At 44.5% G+C, this 27,600-nt stretch overlaps 1 protein-coding gene across 3 annotated transcripts in view; it reads right to left on the bottom strand.

The window, feature by feature from the left end:
* Positions 1-27,600, bottom strand: part of SRD5A1 (steroid 5 alpha-reductase 1) — a 264,734-nt gene that overhangs the window by 145,907 nt on the left and 91,227 nt on the right. For 2 of the 3 annotated variants that reach the window (XM_085606103.1, XM_085606102.1), the window contains exons 2-3: positions 13,780-13,946; positions 7,551-7,652 (exon numbers count right to left, since the gene is read on the bottom strand). In XM_085606103.1, coding sequence (XP_085462229.1) covers positions 7,551-7,652; positions 13,780-13,946 — 269 coding nt within the window. The remainder of the gene's footprint in view (positions 1-7,550; positions 7,653-13,779; positions 13,947-27,600) is intronic. The other variant, XM_085606104.1, reaches the window with a different exon arrangement.

Genomic DNA, 27,600 nt, shown 5'->3' with positions numbered 1-27,600 from the left:
AAAAAAGGGGGCGTGGCCTTCGACCACCTCTCAGCAATCCCGCTGCGTGGGACTTACTGGAGTTAACAAGTCTTGTTGGCACCCAAGGACCTTCGGGAGACAAGGGGACTTAATTCCCCAACCAGCACTGCGCCAGGAGGCGCCGTTTGCAGAATGGTGGAGGAAAAGGGTGCGACATCCAAGTCCCCCGAGCAATCCCACTGTCTGGGACTTACTGGAGGTAACTGAAGGGGCCCCAGGCGACTTGACAATCCCACGTTTTTTTTTATTTTATAAATCGAGGAGGGATGTGAGAAACCCAACACCATACTCCACCCCCCTTCCCTGGGCCGATTTGAGCCCCAGGGAACCCATCCTTACCTGGCCGGTTATTACAATTTTTAAATAAATTAATAATAGGAAGGGGTCACGTGCCTCGCATCCCCCCTTCCTGGCTCACAACTGGTATACCGGAAAATCCTACCGAAACATTATTATGGCCAGACAGAGCAGCCCCAGGGACCAAGGAAGTAGAAATAGAACTGTTCATTGCACCTGTATCCACCCAAAACTCCTAAATCGAACCATGCGCATCAGCACGAACGTTCGGACCTTGTTGGTCTATAGGTATCAAAACTGGTGCCTCACCCTGTCCACAGCTGTACTAGCTGCAAGACATCCCGGTCACCTCATCCGTATCATAGTCATAATGATAATATTGTTAGCCCCGAGGGTCATAAAAGTAGTTCTGAACAGTACGACCCTGCGATGTCTCAGCGTGCTGAGACCTGTCCTGGCCACCAACTCCACGACCCTGTCCACAAGACCCTCGTCCTCTTGGGACTGCCACCTCCTGCAAAAGCACAGGACACTTGCTGCGCTAGTATCCCTCCGCCTTACAATACGCACACGGATTCAGCCCTACTGGCATAGTATTCCTGCTAGTACGGGGAAGCTGCCGGGCCGAACCACCACGTCCTCTACCATTCCCTCAAGAAGTCTGCTGCAACAACACCTTCGTCTTCAATTCCTTATTCTTTTTCTCCATCTTTTCATTATCCTCATTTTCCCTGTGTTCATAATACTGCGCCATGTTCAAGATAACAGATGGAAAAGAGGTGGACCAGATGCTCTCGGAAGCCTGTAATCGAGTCACGATCTCAGGGAGCAAATTTGAAACCTATCTACTAACAAACAAACGCACATCACCTTCAATCGACAAGTCCCGTCCACTATAATCCCAAAACACAATTTCGAACCGGGTGAAAAAAAATCAGACACACTCCTCTTTCTTCGGACGACAATCACTCCTCTTCCATGGGGTATACACCCATTGTTCTAGAAAACGGGCCTCTACCCTTGGCCTAGTCACATTATAATGCTAATCCCATAGCTCTGGTATCTCAGGATGGTATATAGGACTCACCTCCCTCATCGGAAACTGAGATACCAGGGTGGGGCTCTTCTCCAGCATCCTTCTCCGATAAGCAACCAATGTTGCAACATTACCAAAGACATAAGCAGGCTCCATATCAGTAACATACACATGATCCCTAATATCGTATAAGGTCTGCGGTACTGCATCCTTGAAATGCAGCTCTCAAAGACCAAATAGCCGACATGTGCTCAAGGGCATGTTGCTGCACAAAAGGCTCATAATCTTTCATCACACTCCACACATTTTCCACACTGTAAATGGGGTTACGAGCCCACTGTGCTGCATGATTAGCCACCACCTTTTTCTCTGCATCTCCCACATCAGATCGGACCAATGTCCGCCCCATGTGCTCCTTAAATTTTGTCCAATCTCTATCCTCAGGGCCGCGCACCAGTGTCTCACTACTCAGTGATGTTGGGGAATGAAGGAACACAGTGGGGGTGACAACAGAGGGAGCAGGCTCTAACGTCATTGTCTGTTGCGTCATGGGTTTAAGAGCTGGCGAAAGGGATACCAAAACAATAGGTGTTGCAGGAGTACTAACAGTCGTAGTTGCCACAGATAGCGAAGACAAGGAAAGGACAGAAGGTTCAGTGGCCAAGGCAGTCTGATCAACAGTAACAGAAGCAGAAACAGCAGGGACAGAAGAATCAGGTAGCTGGGCCTGTTGGGGAAGAGTGGATATACCCTCTGTGAGGCATACGGAGGTGGAGGTCGAGCAGCTAGCAATTCTTTTACAGAAGCGTCATTTTCTTCTCTGGCTGCAAAAGATTTTTCAATATTCAGTCGAAACCTCCTATCTTCACGTTCAATTCCTATCTCCTGCTTCTCTTTATCATGCGCTACAGCTTTCTGAGTCAATGTTTGCACCCTCCCCTTCCAGGCCTCCTTCTCTGCTTTCATTCACCTCAGTTTAGTCTCCTTCTGCCACATTCAGAGGGAATCAAACATAGACTGCCTGCTTCTTCTCATAAACAACTTCTCCTGTAAAAACCCAATTTTTTGTTCATCAAAAGTGCCCGTCAATGGCCACTGCAACTTGGCATTGTCCCTCGTATATTTGTGCCATAACATACTAAACATAATGGGGCCATGGCCATGTTTTACATACATGTCAAAATTCGGAGTGCCTTCCGGAGGAGCTGGCTGACTATATTCCAGTCTAGCATCAGCAGAACAACAATGACAACAAGAAACCATAAAATGACTTAACACCGGCATTTTCAAAAGTAAGCCAAATTTGTTATGTTGCCGGGCCACGTGTTCACAAACACACTGTATCCAAATCGGTCCTCAGACCATCCCAAATGCAAACCAAAATCTGCCCTCTGACAGTACCAAAGACAAACCAAAATGGTACCATATCCACAAAGAACCAAAACAAACTCACCTGGTGCACACAGGTCAAACAAATGTATTCTCACTGCCGACTCTTCTGACCAAACGTGCAGATACAAAGATTTAGCCGTTCAGGACCACAGTCGGGATGACCGCTGGGCGAGGCAATGACTGGTCAGACAGTCGGGGCAGCTGCGAGTTCAGGACTCTTATTGCGCAGGGATCCCTGGTCCGCCCGTCCGACCCAACGATGGCCCTGACCTACTCACCCGTCTGCGGGCGAGGATGGGCCACCCAATGGAGTCTCTGTTCGGGCGCCAACTGAAGGAAGTGACCCGACTAGGGCCACCCAGGTCACTCATGACCACCTCTCAGCCTACCATACAAATGAAGAGTCAGTCAGACAGTAGAGAATACAAACCAAGTATATTTTTATTTAGGTACACCCGAGTGGAGTCCAGTCTTCCTGGGATTGCTGCAGAGGGACTGGTTTCAGCAAGCATGGCGATACATTATGTACAATTCAGAACCAATAAAGACACGCCCTGACTGGAAATTTCCAGTTGGTAGCTGGTGAATAAAGGAGATACAGAAGGATGAGCTTCAATCCTGAGACCGGGCACATGCTATATCTCAGTGCCAAGGTCACTCTGGCTGCGCCTGCCGCTCTAAGGGTGAGAGCAGGTCTATCTAGTGGGAAAGGTATGCACTAACAAGAACAGTGACTTCATTAGTACAGCAATGCTCAACCTTGGAGAAACGAAAACTATCGCAGCTGCTTTCAGCTGGGGCAGAGAGACAGAAGTTAGTTTCGATCATGGCTCAAAACGGCGGCTGAATATAAAATGGTGCCGCGAATGCTAACTTAAGACGTACAATGCATGAACAGCTCAGCTAAAACTTTTTTATTCCAACTAAGAGTAATGATAATACTTATGCATGAATAGCCTGTGAAAGTGCAAAGCAACTTTCAGGGATAAATTGGTCTATATTGCTGAAAAAGGTTTTTAACTGAGTGACTATAGTGTAAATTCAGCTGGATTCATTCTCAGCATGAGGTTAGGACTTTGAAATATATATGAGCAGCAGAACACATCAGGGAAGTTCTACTTGCTAAATAACCAAGAGTGGAGTTGCCGGGCTATTTCAAACATGCTGGGCACAGTTAATTGCCTCCCCCTGCTCAAATTAAGTTCCAGTCACGTTGGATTACACAAGAACGCAATCCAATCAGCCCCCTAAATTAAGAGTGGTCTCAACAATGCGTGCCTCAAGCGTCCTTTCACAAAAAATAGATGGAATTAGACTTGCGAATCTAGCAAATCACAGCAAATTGCACTGTGCTGGTGCCTTTGTTATGACAAAGTGTGCCTCTTACCGGAAGCGAGTACTTTTCGTCCTCTAGCAGCTGGTGTTTGTCCCTTTTCAGGGGCAGTCTTCGCCATCTTTAATGCTGCTCGGCAACTTGAATAGCTGCACAATTCCCTGGATATACATCTGTGGCGATATCCCATACTGAGGACTCGCTTCTTCTGTAGCAGTAGCCCAAGCTCTCCAGCCAATTCAACACTGCTCTGAAGCTGCATATAATACTAAGAAACATAAAAGCAGTGCTAGGATTGACTGGGGCATGCGAGAAAAACGCTCCATTGTAGAACAATGGGGCTGTGTCTTTGCTGACACAGCTCCACAGGTAGCCTTCAATGTAGAAGCGTGAACTGCGCATGTCAGGCTGGCCAGAGAAACAATACCGGCCAATCTGACACGGGTAGCTCAGTTTCAGCCTCAGCTGCTCATCCAACCAGCTGAAAGCTCCATAGCCCCGCCTATAAGGACGTAAAATGAATGGAGGTATACGTACGGTATGGGCAGTGCTTAATTTGTAAAATATTAAGTGCCAAGGCTCTGACCAGGAGCGCACTGCAGCTTGCACCACCCATCGCCCTTGTCATCACTGCCAAAACAACTACTAACCATCTCTTTTGCATGTAAATGCGACATTTCAGATTATTCCAGGTCCCCAAAGCTAAAGGAATGGCTGGGGAGGCCGGTATTAGCAATTTTTATGTATATTGTATTTCTAAACTACCGTTGTTCTGCTCATCTCTAAATTAGATGAGCAGCGCCACCACGTGGTGGACTCTAAGTATGGTGTTGACAATTAGGTGCCGTGCCGAGCATCGGAAACGAATGAAGTGCCGGTGCTTAGCACCGGAAAGCTCTGGCTTAAATTAAGCATTGTCAGGAGCTAATTTAAATAGCCAAGATGAGCCCTGGAGGTAGTGGCTCGCAGCAGCAGGAGGTCAAGGCCCCTGCGCTCATATGAACAACCGCCGCTGCCAGGACGCAGTCTTCGGAGGGGGGGGGGGGTCCAATGATTCAGAGCTGTGTCTTTTTCTCCCAATCCCCTTTGCCCCATTGGATTCTAGTTGCCTTGTTGTCCCTAACTTGAATAGGTGACCTGAGCCTGGTGGTGGAGTTGGGATTCACAACGCGTGTCCAACTCACTCCTGTAGGAACACTCGGTGAGTGCAGGACACAAAAAAGCTTGTTAAATCCGCCTTTATGGTGTTGAGATCTTAACAATGACATTAGTCTGGACTCCCAGTTTTCAGCCTTCAAACGGAGATTGGCTCTAATATTTCCTATGAGAGTACATGAACCATTTGAGGCGAATTTGTTCTTCTTTCTATGTATGTTTATGCTTAATATGTATCTAAGTATCATTTCTCCAACTTTAAAAAAACCTAATATTAATTAATCTAAGGTAAAAAAAAAAGGGGGGGGGGTACGAAATATAGAGTCCTATCAAAGCTTTCACCTGGCAAAATACTGTCATCGCTCTTGATCGACTGCATTCCCATGATGCATTCAATGTTCATCTCCCGCTGTTTTCTTTGTTCGCAACTAAACACATGAAACGTCCATTGTTCAAACACAACGATCGCAACACAGGGTGGCAATTTTTTTTCGAAATCCCACATTTTTTTTTACACTTTATCAAACTAAACTACTAGCTTTTCTTTTTTTACGACGAGCGCACAAATTTGGAGTCTGGTGTGTCAAATGATATATTCCTTGTTTTGTCTCTGCACATAGAACTTTTCATAGAGCTAACTAACACGCTAGAGAAGGCTTTTGTTCCTGTCCCGATCATTTGTAATAAAAGACATCCAGCACCACAGCCCATACAGCGCCCTCCTTCTGCTTCGAAGCCGTCGACGAGTGGCGTTCTTTACCATTGAATAAATCCAAGTTTGTTAACGCTTATCACCAGAGTATACATCAGAAAAGACCCATTGTGCTGGCCTGGACTGTGCACTGAGCAGCTGGCAGAACAAACCACATCTGTCAACCAGCTCTAATCCAATCGGGTCATTATGTACACTCGATAGGTTGGTTCTTCGACGCATTATTCTGTCAAACGGAGCGAGACTGGTTTGGGACTCGGAGTGAGCACAGCGGCACGGCTATCAATTGAGCAGCAGGTGCAGTTGCAGGGTGCTCAGTGGGATTTGGGCTCTCTGCGTCACAATTCTGAATGTACTATGCTACTCAAACAGCAGAGGGCAGCATTTTCCTTGCACAAGGGCCGATGGCGACCTTGCTACGTCACGAGACCAGCTTCGCCCATTTTGCATGCTGTTCGGATTATTTTTAACACATTTTTTTTTGTGTGCATCTTTTATATAGCGCGAACTCGACCCGAAGGTATTGGAGCGCTGTACATGAGCACCGTAGTTACATTACATATTCATCACGGGGAGATTAAGTGATTTGCCCAGAATCACAGGATGTGGACGCGACCTCGAAGCTCGAACCCTGGTTTCCTGCACCATTCTTAGCATTCAAGTAGAAAGTCTAAATTCAGTGCAACATATACATTTTTGTCAGGACGAATCGTGTGCTTGGTGGCAATAAAGGCACAAAGTGTGGAGCTTAACAGAACTGATAAAATCAAACATAAACGTATTTTACCTGTTGTATATGTACGCTTAACTCCAAGCATCTCTAATTTATGTATAAAAATACTCCCATCTAGTGGGCAAAGATTGAATTGGACTCAAGAGCTAGTCTGTTGCAGCCTTTGAACATTGTCCTTAGGAATTAGTAAGGAGTGCTTGAAACTGGAATATAAAAATATATGGCCCTAACCCCTCTACAGAACCTGTTTGTTACTGAAAAGTGCCTGTTCTCCTGCTCATAAATTCAGACTCTATACATTTCTGGTAGAAGGTCCACTAATGAGGTCAGCGTTGTATGCCAACAATTGTTGAGGAGAATATTTTGGAAGATCTATCATGACACATCAATCTAATCTGATGTGGAACCAAGAAATATCATTCTCTGCAGGAATAGAAAAGTGCCATAAGGCACAGTTCTACATCAGTAATACGTTAGCATTTTTCTCAATTTCAGATGTGGCCCTTTAGGAAATCAGCTGTTTTTTTTAGTACTCATTGAGCGAGATTGCGCTAAAGATTCACCTATATCCACTAAGCAAGTGATCTAAATACCAGGCCGATTTCTATCATAAAATTGAAAAAATTGCTGAAAATCTGTAATTTATAAGAGGGCCAGCAACCAATGTGGAATTACTACCTGCAGTTGTCTTATTTTGCCCGTTCATAAGTGAAGACTAGGAATCCGCAGATTGCAATGCAGTTTACACTTACACCGAAGCCAAGTTGAGAATGGTGTAGCTGTATAACAGAAACGTGCGAAATAAATACATCTACACAGTCACAAAGGCACCTTTTCTGCCACAATCCATTCGAACTACATGCCCACTTACCTCTAGGTATTTTGTAGCCAGTTTCACCAGGTTTTCTAAGATTTCTTAGTATGTGGTCAGAGTGGATATTAATCACCAGGCCTATAAACCACAATGACAGCCCTAGAGAAAATAAATAAAAACAAGTACATGTAAAACAATCCCATACACACTTACTTAATTTCTCTTGTTAAGCAAACCTACTTGCACAACAGCCTTTACTCCAGCAGAGTTGTTCCCCAGTTCCCGTAGTGTACTGATTAGGTAGGGTACATATACCCAAAACTGCCTTTGATGTAGGGGGTGACTTTTAAGCAGCAGCTCCCAGAAGTGTAGAAGTATCCTTTTCAACCCATCTGTCTGCCACCCACCCTATCGGGGGGGGGGGGGGGGGACAGACAGACGGACGGGTCAATAGGTAGTGTTGACAGGACACTACCTATTGAAGTTTAAGTGCCAGCCCTTCCCCTGTTCCTCCCTGCCCAGTAAGTCCCATCAGAATACATAGGAATACAGTTGAGTGCTCAAAATGCAGATGAGCTTCACCTTCCTGAGTTTGTAGCTGTCTAGAGGGAATGCACAAAGTGTAGCTGTCACCCAACCCAGATGTGCATTGGAGACAGACTGCAGGCACAAAGAGTTAAGCTAAGCCCTGAGAAATGTCCACTTTCTGAAAGCGGCATTTCCAAAATAGTAATGTCAAATACAACTTTACCACTAAAGAGGATTTATCATTACCATTCCAGAAAATGATGATGTATCTTCTTCTTTCTAATCAGGAATTACAGCTTAAAAGTTTTTTTAGGAATTCCCAATGCTAGCCTTTGAAGCCCTGCTAAGTACCATGCATCAGGCATTCGTGTAAGGCATTTCAATGTGGTTGTCCGCATCACCGCACGGAAATGGAAAATCACGCACTATAGCGCTACCTCAGGTGTCAAGTGGAGCGCTGCTATAACAAACGTCGACTAAGCTGCTGTGACTCAGACTAAGTGTGATGTGCGCTGCTCCCGGCAGGCTAAGGGGGGGTTGGCTGAAGATCTGCAGAGTGCACGCAGGTCACACCCCCAGTTAACACACACGCATACCTTGAACTGATGTCAGTCAAGTGCGCCCAATGATTTGACTAGTAAGAAGGGGGGGAGGGGTACGGGTCCGTCCTGCTGCAAGTATTTCATTAAGTAAGTTTGGGCTCTGATGCGTTTCTGTTGAGCAAGTCAAATGAGCAGCTCCAGTTCGACTTCACCACTCGTACCGCCAGGCGGACCATGGGAATCTTGAGGTGGTCGGATCGATTACCACCAGTGCCGGCTGCAGTTGCCGACTCTCTTGCAGTCCTCTATGAGCTGGGCTGTTGCAGGGCGAGTCAGGCTGAGAGCTGTACTCACTGCTGCCTGTGTAGGTGGCAAAGACTGGAATCCAATCTGGATGGGATTCCTGCCTACGCGACTCGGCCCAGAGCAGCAGTCTCAGTCGGAGTCACTGAGGCAGGCCAGTCGTCATAAACAGAGTGGGTACAGCTCTAAGCTCAGCTGCTTTCCTTAAGTATGATGGGCAAGAGTGGCCCGGTGGTATCACATAAGTGATCACGCAGCGAGCAGGAGGGCCTGATCCTAGCCTATCGGGCTTGGCTTCAGAAGCCATGCTCAGCTGTAACCTGTGCCACCAAGGAGTCATCTGCATCATGAATCATAAATAAGTGTATTAGAGTTAGAACTTATATTATTAAAGAGAACTATAACAAATATTGCTTGTGTTACACGACACCAGTGCCCAGCTGACTCATGTTATAGCAGGTGGCACGCCAGACCTCGGTTTGGTCGGCCGCTCAGCTATTGATTTTTTATAGTATAGCTCTGTGTCTTTTTGAAATATTGTTCAGCCGGTGGGCGCTGCGGCCTACCTGTGACCTAGGCTATCGTGTGCCTTAGTCAGCCTCTCCTGAGGCTTGCCCCCCTAACAGTAACAGTAGGATCAGGTTACAAAGGCACTAGGTCAGTACCTTTCCATTTCTGGTGCTTTGCAGCATTTTAAAGAGTTTTTAGTTGCTCATGGAAGTATAATTTACGATATTTATGTTTCTCTCATCTTCCTTCATTGCTTGATTTTGCTCACGAGAAAGTGTCACTCATAGTCGTTGAAATGTCACTCATATTTACACTAAAATTATGAAAATGTCACACACATCAATCTGAGACATTGGCAGCTTTGCCCATGAGAGAAGTAGGCCTCACAGTAGTGAAAACCACATTTCGCTGTTTGTCCCTCCCAAGACATGTAAAACTTAAAAGTACATATTCTACCTTTTACTTACACAGCACCCTGTCCTTCGGGCTACCTAGGACCTATCTTAGGGGAGCCTTATGTGTAATTAAAGTGGAATTTAAGGCTTGGCAAGTGGTTTTAAATGCTAAGTCGGAGTGGCAGTAAACTGCACATACAGGCCTTGCAATGGCAGGCTTGAGACTGGTTTGAAAGACTACTTGTGTGGGTGGCACAACCAGTGCTGCAGGTTCACTAGTAGCATTTAGATTACAGGCCCTGGGTATATGGTATACCACTTTACTAGGGACTTACAAGTAAATAAAATATGCCAAACAGGTGTTAACCAATTATACCATGTTTACAGGAAAGAGAATATGCACTTTAGCCCTGATTGGCAGTGGTAAAGTGCTCAGAGTCCTTAAGCCAACAAAAAGATGGTCAGAAAAAGAGAAGGAAGGCAAAATGTTTGGGGTAACCTTGCAAAAAGGGTCACTTCCAACAAAAACTTTAGTTAATTATATAGAAATAATTGTTAAGTATTACGTTCAAAATTACATGCCTGATCGTTAAAAAAGCAAAGAATTGTAAAAAATATGCAATAGATTTTAAACAGGAACCAACTACAAAAAAAACCTCTTGATCCATTAGCAGCTGTAGAAAACTTCATGCAGGTCTAAGTTTATAAAGTTTAAGTAGAAGAATCAGAAATGCTTTTGTGTAATTCATAACAGTTACAAAAAAAGATAAAGTGGAACAAAGTCTGATTAGAATAACAATCACAAGGACACATACTAAGGCTATCTCAGACCAAAGGAATACAGAGTAAGTTATGTGAAGAGTCAGATCAAAATCTGAATAATAAGGCTCTTTCCCAGTGTCCAGGTGTATACATAAGTAGTGCCCAATGCCAAGTATGGTCTGCAGGAGATCCCTTAACCCCGCTCACGCTCTTATTTCTAGTGCCGGTGGGGATTACCTGATCTTGAAGCTATACAAGTCATGCATGGCCCTGGTCCCCAATAAAGACACCAAGGTACAAGAGGCATGGGAGCGGGATCTTGGGCACCCTATCCAGGACTCACATTGGTCCTTCTGCTGCACACAAACGAAAGAGGTCTCTTTAAATAGCAGACACAAGCTGAAACATTTTAAGTATTTGTGGAGGGTCTACATGACCCCAGCTAGAATTCATGCAATTGATCCAAATTGGCCACATGCTGTCTTAAGTGTGGAGGCCCGCAGGCTAGCGTTGCCCACCTGATGTGGAATTGCGTTAAAATTGGTATCTTCTGGAGATCCTTTTTCAGGATCATAGCGCAAATGACATCTCGAGTTGGACCCCACGCCTGAAGTTGCCTTGTTGGGTTATGTATGAGGGCTCCCAAAAAGCTGTGTAAATTTACTGCCATTGCACTGCTACTCGTTAAAAGGCAAATAGCTCTCAAATGGGGTAGCCGGCCACTCCCACAGTGAAAGACTGGCTCTTCAGTCTCACATATTGCAATGTTAACAGCGAACTCTATGCCACGACACAACCCACGGCGTCTCCCCCCCAAGGATATTTGGGAACCACTTAAAAATTATCTGCTGGACACCAGCTCCGGGCCCCACCTCACAGCCACACAATGGGATTGTCCCTAAGGGAGTTGCATAGTTCATTTGGCCCACCTAATGTTGCTCTCTTACAGTGTATATTACATTACGGAAGATGGAGATGTGAGGGTGGGAGCGGGTTCACTGACCCAGATTGGTCAGACGTGACAGGCTCAATGTATATTATATGTCACCCTGCAGTAGAAGTGATCAGTGCTTGCTTTGCACAATTATTGTATTCCTTTTTAGTTGGACCACAAACAATGACTGTTTGCCTTTTTAAATATACATGATTGCAGTGAATAACCATGTAAATTGTAGGAAAGATGAAAATGAAAATAAAGAATTAAAAAAAAAAGTATGGTCTGCAGGACAACATACTGTCTGACCGGGGCTTAATTTAATTCTGCGCCTTCCCTATCACTATGTCTCCTAGCTAAAAAAAAATCTATTTTTTAAAAAGTGCGTTTTAACCACAGTCCGGTTTACATTCTGAATGATGGTTCTCGAAAAGAGAAGATTAACCCAGGCCATGACATTTTTTTTTGACGTAGGACAGCGACGGAATGTCCAGTTCCTTATCTCAATTGAAACAATCACTAATGACTTGACGATTGAGAATAGCATGTGGCTTGGTCCAGACAGAGGACCAAAGCAGCAGAGGAGTAAGTTGAATACTGTCAATAAAGTGCAGCTCCAGTTCCCCATGACAAATACAATATGGTCTACATGAGAGAAACAGCTCTCTTTCCACTGCAAATGAGTGGCATTAACATAGCCCCAGAGTTTAGCTCCACATGTGACTTTTGGAACACGCTGAGTTTTGTCTATGTCGATAACAGGGGCAATAGGTTTGCCACATGTAGTAGACGTCAAGTTGAACAGTGTACCCATTGATTTAGGTGAAGTTTTGATATCTTACTGCAAGATTAGTACACTAGGATTTGGTGGGATCACAAACTACCCAAAGCTAGTGGAATTGAGACGCCTTCTAACCTTACTGTTCTTGATCAAAAACATATGTATGTTCAAACTTTTGTGGCCAAGGGCCGTCATTTGTAATTTTTTTAATTGGTATCTAGATCTAAATCTGACATTAAATTGGAAATAATTTCCACCAGGATTTTTAAGTCCTTGGGGGCAAACTAGCAAAACAGCATTGTCCGAGTATAATAAAATGGGAATTGGATTTAAATTAATCCGGGGTATAGTCGGACCACTATATACCAAATACAAATTCATTTTGTTAATAGGGAGGATGAATAAAAGGGGGGCAAGGGTGCAATCTTGACAAACATCACAACAACTTGCACCTCAAAGGGGAACGGTGATTCCTTCCAACAACACATTTGCGCAGGGCATTATTCAGCAATAGCAAACAGGAGGGTATAGTTATTAGGACAGCTCACAGACAACTCGTGTGTGCCCAGTTTTGTCATACACAACCAATGTTGAGGAGGGTCCTACCGTCTCCCAATGTCACGTGGTGACAGCCACCGCCTCCCCAGTCATGATATGGGAGACGGCCAGTAGGAGATGTTATGGCACAAGTTAGGAGTGCCAGAGGGGGCCTCTGCCTAACCTGGTGCTCCCCCACCTTCACGCACAGCACCGGCAATGAGGACTCGCTGCCCACACAAGGCCACCTGGGCACGTGAGTCCCACTCTGAGCCTCCACTGCCGGTCACTGTTGCGGCAGTCACGCAGGACACAGGCAAGCACCGGGCTCCTCGTCCGTCAGTCTTCCAGATGCTGAGGCCACACTGGCCCGGCCGACAATCTCCAAGCTGCCCAACAGGGCGTGCCACAGTGTGGGGGCACCTCGCTCCAACAACAGGCCACGATTCAGTCCGTGCAGGTCTGAGGAGTCTTGCAGGCAGCAGTCAAAGTCCTGGTGCATGGGATGCGTAGATACACAGTTGAAATGGTGCAACCGCCTCTCCCAATCTTAGAGTCACTAGAACCGGAGCTCCTAAAGCTCGGATGGTGGCGGACTTTACCAGGATTGTGAGTCCCCTGGCGGAGCAGACCTAAAGGCCTGGCCACCCCCGACTACGTGAAGATGTAAGCTTGACTTGTGCATCTACAGTAATACAAGAGTACTTCAAGGAGGCCACTGACCTGCCTCTATCTGAAACTTCAGCTTGTGAGTGGTGTGACAGCTCAGCAAAAAGGAATTAATTAATCTGTAGCCATTATCTCATACCTAGCAGCCGGTTTCTAAGAAGCTTTGTTGTTTGCAAAATATCTTTTAACATTTCCATGCATGAGGACCTAACAAACTCCTTAATGGGCACAAGCAATATAGCTGCATTAGAGAATACACAATTCAGTTACCTCATATTTGAGAGAACTTCAACATTTCTGAATGCTGTATCTTTGTTGTACTCACCGATGATGAAGAATGGTTCAGTTGTCCAGTCTGAGGAGTAGTCTGCATAATTGCACAAGTACCGTCCCTGCAAATACCCATTATAGACGCAGAATATCAATGCTAAAGCAAAGGATATGAACGGTGTTGGCTTTCCTCCACGAATCAAGAAAGGAAAAATGAGTGTCCTAAAATAAAACAGAGAAAAACGGTTTGCGACACATATATATTGCTAAGTACACCTACCAATTTCTGCACTGAAATGTTCAATGCTACATTAATTAAACTACTGTAGACATTATATTCTGTCTTACAAAACAAAAGGTCCAAGAAATTAGAGGCATTCAGGGCTCTGTAACATTACACAACCACTAAGGAGCAACAAAAGCAAACGAGATACTGCAAGAAACTAGACACTATGATCCACCAGAGGTGCACTTAGTCAGGGGTATCCACAGAAGCAGAATTTTGACAATAAGAATCCTAGTGAATACTGACTCCACTCTACATCTTAGTAGACTATCACCTTGCATCCCTTACCCATAATTCAAATAATCCTGACAGAAGACAACTTCCCCATTGCATCTTGGTGATACACTAACATCATCGTGGTAACAAATCACACTGTGGAATGAGAGATTTGCACAGCTATAAAGAAATGAAATATAACTGTTCAACACTGGCCAATCATGACTGGATATTTGCGAGCAAAAGCCTTTCCATAGAGTCTACAATAACCAACAAAATGTGCATCTTTCTAGATCACGTTGTCACATGGCCCATGGGGACATTGTCGTCTTCCCATTGTTAGCATGAGCACACTGCAGACTGTCCACTGCTTTGCGCACGTTACTTTATGCATTTATTTTGCAAGTGCCATTCGAAAACTTTCAAATAAGAACATACAGTTGTTTTCACGCTTTGAAGGTTCCTGGGATTTAGTCTGAACATTGTGAACAAGGTCGAACACCAATGCCCCTTGTTATTCTGTTCTGGTGAGGCCCTAACACTTAGACAAAACATTCAGATGCAGCTGTTGTTTGGAACACATACTTTGGTCTTACTGGAATACACGGATAGGTGGCAGACACTTTGAGGGGGAACTTTCCATGGAGAAGAGAATGACAACACCTATGATGCAGATCTACTGAGGTACGGGGCTGCTGATAACGCCCAGAGATCTTCTGATATATAATCATCTTGTTTCTATACAAGGTGAGGGAGGTTAGGTTACACTATCATTCATCATCACGACAGCTCCTTTTATGATTTACGGACTACTTGCTATGCTGACTGTATTAGTGTTATGCATTTTTCTGCTACTTGTGGCACATACACTGCATACTAGAGCACGTTAGTTAAAATAAATATTTTAAACTTGTTCGTGTCTTTGTCATGTCTTATTGTGGGCGAATACAAGAGTGTGGGCGAAAGGATGTGTCTCGCAAACGAGAATCCTGAGTGAGTCGGGAGTTTTGTATTCTGGGGAGTCTAATCACTGGTTCCTCTGTGAGTGAGTAGGAGGGCAATGAGACAATATAGCTAGTCGGTCCCAGGTTCATGGGTACTAAGGTGGTAGGATAACTCAGTCCCTACATACTAAGGTCCCATAACCCCATGCATAGTTCTATGATTGTGCAGAATCCATGCAACACTTACAGGAAAAGCATGGAAGACTGGCTAATATTTATTATCAAAACATTTATTTTTGTACGGTTGGTGGGGATTCTTAAAAAAGGATCAAATATCAAAACTGCTATCTCCATCACTATATAAAAAGACTGGGTCTGATAATTGCATATCAATCACAATTGAAAATATATCTGACCAAACAAAACAATAAAGCACTTTCACTGTACAAACTACTTTGTTGTCTTCACATCTCGAGAGACAAAATGTAAAGCGCCCTTATGTGAGACAAGCTCTTCTCTGGGTAATTTTCGCCTGACCAAGAAAATATGGGCGAACCAGTTTACAGTCATACTAATACACGAGTGCATTTGAAATTTTCTTCCACAGTGACATGCTAGCATTATACATATAAAGCAACACTAGACACCATAGAACAGTGGTTCCCAAACTTTGGACTCCTGAGGACCCCCATTGAGTCACCACTGGAAGTCGGGGACCCCCAAGCAATTTGTCGGATTTAAATTTCAAACATTAAAACAGTAATTAAAAAAAAATAAACACGTGTGCACACAAAACAAATAATCGAATTACTAAGGATTTTAGGGGCATATTTACAAGTACCTATCGCCATGGGAATGTCACTTTTTGCGATGTTCCTGTGGCGATAGGGGCTTCGCCTTATTTACAACGCATTGTTAAGCCACTTATTGTTGCTTAACGCTGCTTTGTAAATAAGGCCCCCTTTCATGCAATGCTTAGAGTGAAAGAGGTGGGCAGTGGGAGTTGCAGTGGGCGTTCCAACCCAACACCCATTGATTTTGACGCTGCCCTCTATTTACAAGGGCAGCTTAAATAGGAGACAGCACCTACATTAAGACCATGAAAAACCTGGTCTTAACTTGGCGAAACGAGGAGAAATGCCTTATTTCTCCTCGTTTTTGCTTTTTCTCACGGAAGAAGCAAAACACCTTGGATTGTTTCTGTTCAGGAAGGTGACCCTTCCTGCACATAAACAATCTTTAATAAAAATGACGCTTTGTAAATTCCATGTGTGCTGCATTAGGCAGCACACATAGAGGTGACAAAACGGCATTTCAAAATTGTTCATGTGCAGGAAGTGGGAACTTCCTGCACATAAACAATCTTCCCCTGCACGCAGACACTCTTGCACTATGGTGCAAGGGTGCCTGCGTTGGCTCTACACTGCTAAGTGTAGTGCCAGCACAGGGGGAAACGCAAGGCTGCACCAAATTCTTGTAAATATGGTGTAGCGCTGCATTTCTGAAATGGCGGAGTGTGTTGTTAAGCCAAGGAGACTAATGACACGCTCCACCAATTCTGTTGTAAATATCCCCCTTCGTATTCTATATTGAAAGAATTTGCAAAGAAACGGAAACTATCAATGGGACGGTTGGTGCATCTCTGTGACTAACTTTTGAATGGTTGGTTTTATTTCGCAGTAAGAGGCTCCTGCCAGGGCCTGACTGGAAACCCAAAGCAGCCCTGGCAAATGTTTTCAGACCAGTCCCTATACGGTGCACACAAAGTGCAGAGAATGAGCCTCAACACTACAAAGGGGGCTTTGAGAGGCTCTCCCCCCAAAACAATTTAGGAAACAATGGTGCTGTCTACAACACATTTATCATTATATAATGAATTGTATTAGCTTTTAAAGAATAGTAAATAAAGACCTCACTATGCACCACAATACGACAATCTTTGTTGGGGTTCTTCAATGATTCTCTTATCACCCTCCAACAGTGCCTCTCATCTCTCCATAGCCCCACTGTCACATGTATTTCATTTGTTTTAGCATCTTTCATACCATTGTAGGATGTCAGAGTACTTTACATCACACACATATAGAGATAATGAATCATACGTGTAAATCAGTGTATAGAAAATGTTACATAAGGCAAAGGGAACTACAAGGTGTAGGATTCACGTCATTCATACTGGTAGGCATTTTTAAAGAGTGCTTGGTCTGGAGAAGCACAAACTCAGGATTCAGAACATAACACAGTGGTTAGCATTGACTTTAACAAGAAAAATGTATTTCCACCCTAATAAACCTTTTTAGCAGCATCAGGATAATGATAGACTGGGAACAAACATAAGTTAGTAACTTGTACAATGCAGTTTGCAAGCAGCTCTTTGATGACAATTTATAGGTCACTATGCTAGATCACGATTGTCACTTATGAACTGCACAGTAACAAAAGAATCTCTCTGACAAAATCAGTAACCCACTGACCTATGCACATAAAATACTGTTTTTTAAAATGCATTGTACACGTTCTTTGCAGTAGGTATATTAACCCTCTGTGTCACATTAGATAAGTCAAAGCTGCCACTGGACAAAACTCTCATCTCTCTCCAGCAGGTACATTAATCACTGGCATTTTCATGACACTTTTATAGTTGCTTTAAAACTGCTAATTTTAAAATGAACTTTGCAGTGCTTTTAAAACTGCTGCCTGCGGACCCCCTGAGAATGTGCCACGGACCCCTGGGGGTCCTCGGACCCCAGTTTGGGAAACAGTGCCATAGAAGACTTCTTCAAAGACACAGATTGGCCCTAAAGCAAAATCATCAGTTTCAGAATGGAGCGTTGAGATCCACATGTTACAAGAAACCTCTTATGAAGATAACATACAGCAACAAACAAATGACACTACGGTAGGCTCAACATTTGCACTGAGCTTGGCAAATCTGTGAGTCTGCGCACTTGAACAGAATAAAAACTATGAAAACCTCTTCATTTAGAATATTAAGTTATGGAGCTACTATACTGATTGCCTGGGAAAGTGATGAGGCTTCAACCCATGATCTTCTCCAGAGGCGGAATTACAAACCAAACATTTACTCTTTAAAGCAACTATTAGTAGAACGGACATTATCTTGCCCCATCACAGCAGAAGGTCGTAGCTGAAAACTAAAAGTCCACAAAAACATGCATGATCAGAAAGTAATTTTTAATTTGCCACCTACCATGCAGAGGTTTTAAGGGAGAATGTTTAGAGAATCCTAAGAAAGTTCCATTAGGACTGGAAACCAAACCTGCGATCTCCACATCGCTGGGAAAACCACCAATGTTGCCTTCTGTTTTCTTCAGTTGTGGCTCCTCCAGTAAGGCAAAGGAGCGTTGCCTCCTCTGCTTTTCTGAGGAAAAACTAAAATGATAACTATGTTTTTATCATTTTATTTTTCCTGTTGCGGCGTCTCAGCGGGTGGGGCAGGGAAGATCTTCTCTGCTCTCAGGTCAGGGGGAGTAGAGGTGGGTACTATGAATGCAAATGGGTGTGTATGAATGTTTGACCAGTGCTCTGGGGCCGGCGAAACATTCATACGCACTTTGCATGTTCTCCATGCAGGCTGCATTACAGCCTGCATGGAGAACATGCTCAGCCTCCCATTCTCTGGCTTAGCGCCAATGCACAGCACTCAGACCAACCACAACGCTGCATTGCAGTGTTGTGATTGGCTATCGGGAGGCTGGGAGCTGGGTCCTTCTGGATTCCTTTACAGAGAAGAAGCCAGGAAGAGGATGCAGGAGAGGTGGCGGCAGCCAGCCAGCGGGCCGGCAAGTATTTTTTTTCCTTTTAAACCCCCCCACCCCTCTTCCCCTCCTCCCCACCCCACTGCTGCTTACCGGGAGCAGCCTCTACTGGTTGTCTTATCTGCGTTGATAGTTGTAGGATCAACGTAAATATTGGAAATATGTACCCCTGCTCCTGAATCCAATCCTAGTGAAAGGCATGGTCGCTGCTGCTGCTTGTGGGTCCAGTCTCCAGCTGAAATACTTGTCAAGATGGTGACTCTGTGTCTAGGTGAACAGGTCCAAAGAAAATGGGCCCTTTCTGGGTTCTAGTTCCGCAAACCCTAGAGGATGCAATTTTCACAGGCTAATGTCTTGTGAGTTCCGTGAGTGTCAATTGGCTACTTTGTTAGCTTTGCCCGAGAGATATTCAGCCTTGGCCGAAATATTGTTGACCATGCAAAAATGCCAGAACTGCCTGCCCAAGTGTGCATAGGTTTTCGACCGAGATCCTCCCTGGTGATTGATAAAGCGTACCGATAATATGTTGTCCTTTTTCAGAAAACGCAACATTGTATTCTTTTCCTGGTCAGCATTGTACCGCAAAGGAGCCTACCAGCAACTTGCAATCTATACACAGTTGTTGCTCTTGAGGGGACCACTGTCCTTTTGTGGACTATTCACCACATCTTGCGCTCCAACCTCTCTGGTTGGCATATGACTGATTATCATAATGTTCGGGCTTGAGCTGAAGAAGATTCTCCGGTTCCATCTCATTCACTCCTTGGCTTTTTCTGTCAATGGTACCATTTCAGAGTATTTCAGACCTTTGCAGCAGTAGTAGGGCTTGAACCTCTGAAGTACCCTGTAGTGGAGAGAGTCAGGGAATAGTGTTTGTATCAAGGAGGACAACAAACCTACCACCCGGGTAATCTGCCTCAATGATGTAGTCCGCCGGGCAACTATTGTATGCGCTTCCTGAATCTTCTGAATTTTCCTGGAAGGGAGACTTAAAGTGTTTTCCTTGGAGTCTATCACAAATCGCCTACATGTAGTTTTTTGAGGGGGCACAAGAAGAGATGTTTTCTTGTTGATGACGAAGCCCAGGCATTTCAACAGCTGTACCACCATCAGAAGCTATTCTGATAGTCTCCTTGGGATTGATCCATCAACAAAACGTTGTCCAGGTATATGATAAGACAAACTGTGTGTGCTCCCACATACTCCATGACCAGCTTTAGCGCTTTTGTAAAGCAGCACAGTGTCAAGGACAGGCCGAATGGTAGAAACTCGAAGACCTGGCATCTCCACACGAACTGCAGGAATCTCCGAAGTGAAGGGTGCACAAGATCATCAAATATGCGTCTTTGAGGTTTGTGTAATATACAGCAGCTTAACCTGGCAGGACTGCTGTACATGGTCAATACCTTTCTCTGGGTCCCAGATATATTTGCCTAGAAATGTGGCCATCCTGGTATCAATTTCTGGGGTCATGGTTACTTCCCATTCCAAAGAGTGACAGGGCATTCCGCACTGAGGAGGGTACAGACTTACTTCTCCAGAGGTTTGCATAGGCAGCCCACCACACAGGTGGCCACCTTCTTGGCTAGAGACCACTCAGAGGAGCAGGGGTGCAATAGGTCATCTGGGTCTAGCATGTCTGAGGAGGTAGCACTGCCTCCAGTCCGGATACCTTCCGACATCTAGGGTGGTGTGTCCAGTACTAAGCGCCATGGTCTAGAAGGGCCTGCATCGCCATCAGAGTTTCTATGGGACTCATGGTCCCCTTGGTTTGGAGAAACAGAGGGAGATATAGCACTAGGTTTGTTACTGCCTGGCGTTCCCATATCATAAACCTCAGGGATAGGGAGAGAGCGAGATAAGAATGCTCGTTTTCCTCTACTGAAGGCACCCAAGTATACCCGTTGGTCTACGAAAAGGAAAATGCCATTCATTCTGAAAATGCCTTTTAAACAGTTTAGGTGAAGTTGTTTATCAGGAATGGTGATCTACAAAATAGTTTTTCGGTGAAATCACATACAACCACCACAAAGTGGCAAGGCATACAAGTTAAAAGTCACAAGTGGACTGCAGCACATATTGTGCACCCGTTAAGTTTACCATGCAAAACATGACTGCCGGTCTGGCACCAGTAACCTGGATGTGCAGATTTAAACTGCAAATTCAACCTGTAAAAATAACTTATTTTGACAGCCCTAAAACCGCCTTTTAAATATTTATAAGCCACCCAGTAAATCTCAAAAAGTTTAGGGTGCATGATATTTAAAAGCAGGACATGTACAATTTGATTGCAAAACATGTCCCTACACTGACAAGTTCCTACAAGCTATTTTCACTGTGCAGGGTCCTGTTCCATAGGAAAACACTGGGAGTTGATATTAAAATTAAATGTTATCTCTGACTAGGAACCAGATAAAAAGTTCATTCTTAGACCTTTTCTAATATTTATTACAAATCCAAATAGTTGCTCAATTCCGATTTGTATTAACTATTTTACAAATGGTAGTTTTAAAAAGTCACCCTTTACCTGTCTACAGTCTCTAGAAAGAAGCCAATTCGCATGAGCTTCCATTGATGAGGTGTGAACATGGTCCGAGAGCTCAATCAACCAAACAGTGTTGTTAAAGGACAGCTATTCACCGAAAGGCTCTCAATGCGCATGGGGACAAGGGGGCGGGGCTCCATTTTGTGCTGGGGTCATTTGAAGAGCCAGGTCTTGAAGTCCTTCCTGAACTGGAGCAGTGTAGGAATTTGCCGGAGGTGGAGGGGGTCGCTGTTACAGACCTTGACTGCGAGATAGGAGATGGACCTTCCTCCCATTCTAGTCTTGCAGATGTGTGGAATAGAGGCTAGAGAGAGGTCAGCTGATTGGAGGTGTCTCTTGGGTGTTTGGATGGAGAGGTGTCAAGAACCCAGTAGTCTTCGCAGAAGCAGAACGGATGCTGATCCCAATGCCCGCCCACCGGTGCCGCCGCGCTGCTCACAGAGCAACGTCACCAATAGGGGGGAAAGGGGAATGGGACAAAGAAGAGACGCTCCTTCTTCAGCTACCACCCTCGTGCTGCTCTCAGGATTCTTCTATTGTAGCTGTTCCTGACTGCCGAGTGGGTGCCTAATACACAGAGGGGAAGAGAACATAAATACAACAATCTTCGGCTAAATTACACAAACTCTATTGGCTCTTCAGTAACTATCTCTCTACCAGCTATAGCAGGAGCATAAGCTTCTCTTCTATATTTACTGTGTTGTTGGTGTTATGGTTCTCAATCTGTGATAGAGGAGATTCCCTGCAACCAAGAGAAGTTTACATGAGTTGAGTACTTTGAAAACATTCCTGTCAACTATGGTAGAGTCTATTCCTACATATACCTTCTGTCACAAATGGTATTACTGATAGATTACACTCTTCAAAAGATCTTCAAATTGGTGGTCTTGTAGTCTTGGTAAACTCTAGTCTTTCGCCAGTACTTACGATCCTTTGTTCTATTGCGCGCAAAAAGGTACCAGGGAGGGAAAAGAGGGAGGAAAGGAAAGGGTAAGCGCAAGAGAGGGAACAGCAGAACTACCTTAGTGCCGGGTTGGAAACTTTCTGCTAACTGGCATTAGTATTTATTCATAAGCGCTACTTTCTTGGATGAGTCTTACTTGAAAGAGAAGTTCAAACGCTCTGTAGTCTCCTTATTGAAGCGTTGCAGAACGAGTGGAAACTTTCTTACTGATAAGTCGGACTCTGAGGGTGAAAACTCGTAATACTGGATGCTTGACGAGATGAAAAGACACGAAGTTGATTCTCGGAATTTCTCTCTACTGGTCGAGAGTTCTCTGGAACTTCAGACGAATTTCTGAGGAGATTTTCCTCACTGGAACCAAAGGGGAGACTGAACTCTCCCGCGACGTCTTCACCAGGTAACTACCGAAAGCGGGAATCTTCGTATTCCCGTGCTCTGAACTGCACTACTCAACCAGTTTTCTCCTTACCTACATAACGGAGGAGAAACGACAGGAGCGTGCGAACTCTAACAAACTTCAGTTGAAGTGCGCAGTAGAGACCGCGCGCACTTCCCTTAACCACTAGACTGTACAGGTGTTTACAAGTGTGATGATAACAATGACTAATGCAGCGGCCATCTTGTAATGTGCAATTTGCCTTCTCTAAATCATACCAAAAATTAACCAAACGAGGTTTAACAATGACCTTTGCCTTTTTCAACGTATTGCATGGATTCTGATTTATTATAGTGGCAACCATGAATTTCCTGACAAGAGGTGATTGTTTAGGTATGCAGGTATGAGGTTGTGGAGGGCCTTGTGTGCGTGAGTGAGGACCTTGAAGGTTATTCTTCATTAGATGGGGAGCCAGTGGACACCACAGAGGTGTTGGGTAATGTAGTTGTGACGGGGGACATCTAGGATCAGTCGGGCTGCAGCGTTCTGGACGGTCTGGAGTATGTGAAGTAGTTTCTTGTTGATTCCAGCGTAGAGGGCATTGCTATAGTCCAGTCTGCTACTGATGAGGGCATGCATGACAGTTTTCCTCGATTCAGATGGGATCCATCTGAATGTTTTTCGAAGTATGCAGAGGGTGTTGAAGCAGGCCGAGGATACGGGGACGAACTGGCAGTTCATTGTGAGCGATGAGTCAAATATGATGCCAAGGTTTCGTGAGTGGTCTGTAGGGATGGGGGGGGGGGGGGTTCTGAGGGTGGGGGGCACCAGGTGTCGTCCCACGTGGAGGGGTGGATCCAAGGATGAGGACTTTTATTTTCTCTGAATTGAGTTTGAGGCAGCTGTTCTTCATCCAGGTGGCGATGGCTTCCATCCCTTCTTGGAAGTTGTGCCTGGTGTTGTTGGGTTATTTGGTGAGTGAGAGGATGAGCTCGGTATTGTCTGCATAGGAGACGATGTTGAGCTAGTGGTTTATGACGATGGTTGCGAGGGGGGCCATGTAGATGTTGAAGAGGGTGGGGTTGAGGGAGGATCCCTGGGGCATTGCACATCTGGTCTCTGTGGGGCACGAGAGGTAGGGCAAGAGTCCGACTCTATGGGTTCTGCTTCAGACCTGAAACAAAGGCTTTTGATCTGGGGAGGTATCCTGTTCTCCTGACAGGATGAACTTCTGTGCATTGCCCAGGAACTTAATTATCTTCAAAGAGGCCTTCCCTATCACAGGCAAATGTAGCCAACAACTGGAAATGCCACCTCTTTAGTCCTGTTAGCCAGCCAGGCACCATTCCCAGTAGAAGAGGAGCTGCCCCCAGAACCGGTTTTGGAGTGACCACAGAAGCTCTGCACAAGAGAAGAAAGCTTCTGCCATGTTGGATTTAGGTAGAGAAGGGTACTGTGGGATTATTTGCAGTGGGGCACACAGGGACTGCTGCAAAAGTGCACAGAGTTATCCCTAAGAACTTTGCTCCTATTGGATAGGGAGGGGCCAGGAGTCACCATCCAGACAGGCAAGAGTCTGGCATAAATGAGGCACCCCTGGGCATCCTCTTCAAGACACTACTGGACCTGTGGAAGACAGAAGAAATACTGTACCTGCTGTTGATACCTGTGAGGAGAACCCTAAGGGCTGGACCTACTTCCCTTTGTACCTGGAACAAACAAGTGGGCTCCAAGGGTCAGCTGGGTGACCTCCATTTAAGCTACAGGGAGAAAAAAGCTGCAAGAAGTCAACCTCTCTGGACCTGCTAATGGAGTGAGTTCTGACACCCAACTGCTGTTCCTGAGGTCCCTGGAACCCGTGGCTGGTGTCAAAGTGTATTCCTGCCTAAAAATAAACGCTGGTACTTTTTACTAAATTTCTGCCTGGAGAACCATTGTGGGACTGGGACCAACCTGCCAGCCAATCTGCTGAGGGTGAGCCTGGGTTTTCCAGAGCTCACGCTATGTTCTTGACCAAAGCAGCATAGCTGAGTCAGCGGGCCTGATGCCGATCGGCATCTGACGCGGTCGTACCCTCTTCATCTACAGCCAGCAGCCTTGTCCTGCTAAGGAAATCAGACTTCCAGACAAGAGTCTAAGTCTAAAGGTAGAAATATTCCTGAGGTTTGACACCGAGCAGCATCTGATTGACGTGAATGACTTTTTGGTCGTGAACTCCAGACTTTCCCCACAGAAAGCTATTCCTGAATTTGTTGATGGCTTTACCTAGACCTCGTCCTTTCTCAACCCGTTGTTGAAAAGCTTGCCTTTAGATCCAACCTGTAGCCTTACCTTTCTTAGGACACTACCTTCTGGAAGCATTTCTAATTATTAAGTTACATTTCCAACCAGGAGAAATCCAAGCAGGATATCCAACCTGCACTGCATCAAGTTTGGCTTTAAACCTTACCTTTGTCCCGGTCTAGCATGACTACTTGCCCAAGTTTGGCACTTTGTGCTTTTTGTTCCAATTTTGTGTAAAACATTACAAATTAATTTCTCAGTTCTTGCAATGGTTTTTTTACTGTCCATATAATGCTCATAATTAATTATTGAATTGGCTGCAATTGTGCTGAAAGATGGAACGCAGGTATCAGTCGTGGAAAACAAAAAGTTGTATGCTCAGAGCAGTATGTTTTGATCATGTTGTATTGGCAGGAAGCTACACAAATCTTTAAGTCAGGGTCCCGTTTTTTAAATTTTAAAAATTTCGTAACACACTAGAGTTCCACAAAACCTTATGCTTCTGCACACCATAGCCAGGTTTCCTACGAGAAATCGGGGAATAATAAATAGGTCATAAACTATGAATGGAATATGAGAATACCTATTAGAATTCCAGACACACCTTGAAGTATCACGGGAATTTGTGTCTTGGAATTGCGAAACGTGTAGTAATCTCTCCTATCAACTGCCTCTTTGTATGTTTTAGGCAGTTTCTATTTAAGTTTAAAGTTTGGTTGTACTGAGTCAGGGTTCGAATTCCTAGATCACAGATGACAGCAGAAAGGCAAGCACTGTGCAGTAAAGAGAAAAATAGCAATGTGACGAGCACTCTTCCATAAAGTGGCATCTGTTCCTGCAGGTCAGTTTCCAAGAATCCCTTTCGCATGCTAACGGGTTTCAAGAATTATTTGCATTTCTAGTCTTTATTCGATCTTCCTGCTCACATTTTGTTCGAGAACGTTTCAAATCTTTATTTAACAGTGACGATCGGGCAACCAACGCAGTGCGATCGAATATGCACTCACTGTGTCTCTCAATGAATGATTTTGTTACACTTGTCGATGAAAAAAACCCTTGATGATATAATGACCCACTGCTTCCTTCTTAAACAAGTCCGTAATGTAGCTGTGAACATGACCCAAAAAACGTTAGCTAATACATTACACAGAAACAAGACAGGAAACAAGATTTTTTTCGCTGAACTATAACCAGTGCCTAAGACTAAGTACCGGTGCCTAAAGCTCTGCTCAGAAGCCCGGGGCTGGTGCAATTAAATGTCAGTGTACAGAAAGCGTTGTCTTGAATCCACTCCATGTCTATTTAATCCACTGCCAGACACTCCCTGCCTCCCTATCTCACTAGAACACATAGGATTTTGCAATCCCTATATTAAAAATCGGACTCTAATTTCTTTACAATCGGCAGCTTGTAATGCAGCCTATTGACTATTATAAAGAAATTAAGTCAGAACTTAACTGTAATAACGTATTACTTTTGAGTTTTGTCGTCAGCAGGGGAAAGGCAGGTCAGGTTACGAGCATGAAAGAATGACAAAATACCTTGCATCTTTCTTTTGCTCAGTTTTTATGGTCTGGCTCGACAGCACAGCTGTCGGCAAGCAATTATATTAGCATTACTAGAGAGGGGTCTTGGCTTCGCCCACATGTTGGGCACCAGGAGTACTTTAATTGGACAGAAGTTGTGTGCTTTAACAAAAAAAAAGTGCTTGCCCTCCACGAAGCTGCGATCATTTTGTCTATTTATCCAGCTGCCTAAGTTAAAACTTTCAGGGGTACACCAATCTACACCAATATTATTCTACAGTTCCTTGCTTTCACACAAATACATAGCTATTCCTGGGCTATTTACTTGTAATGCTTCACCGTAACACACAACATTCCTTTACAGCCAGACCTATTGGCATTACCAGTGCTTCTTCTCACTGCACCAACGCAAGCAGAAAGGGGAAATTTATGGCAAAACGTTAATTTTTTGCACTGCTAAGGCAATTATACAAAAGTTAGACTCTTTCTGTACGTTTCTACTGCCCATGTTCATAAAAAAGACAAACGGACTTGTAATAATAAATAGCTAACAAGTTTTTTGATGTGTTTAATTTTGCACTAGAGTTTCTATTTTTATTATTCATGTTTGCAAACATGCTCAATCTTTCATATGAAAAGCTATACACTAAGGATTTAAGTGGTTTGTGGGAAACGTTATGGCGTGACCATGCATCACGACAAATAAAGTAAAGCTGCCGTACATGATAAGTATATTGCAAGTCACCTCAGAGTGCCATAACCTTATAAAGGAACTCAGCCTTGATCCTCTATATGGTCAAGAACTCCTCTGTGACATGCAATACGCTTATAATGTACAGCAGGGGGTACTTTATCATATATATCACACCCTCCACCACAAGTCTCACTCAGCTAAGGAAGGTGAGAAGTACCTACAACAAACACATCCGCATGGCTAAAACAGACCACTTCAGGGCT

Source organism: Triturus cristatus, chromosome 5_1 (genome assembly GCF_964204655.1).
Source record: "Triturus cristatus chromosome 5_1, aTriCri1.1, whole genome shotgun sequence".
NCBI classification, from domain to species: Eukaryota; Metazoa; Chordata; class Amphibia; order Caudata; family Salamandridae; genus Triturus; species Triturus cristatus.
This window is presented reverse-complemented; position numbering and strand designations above follow the sequence as displayed.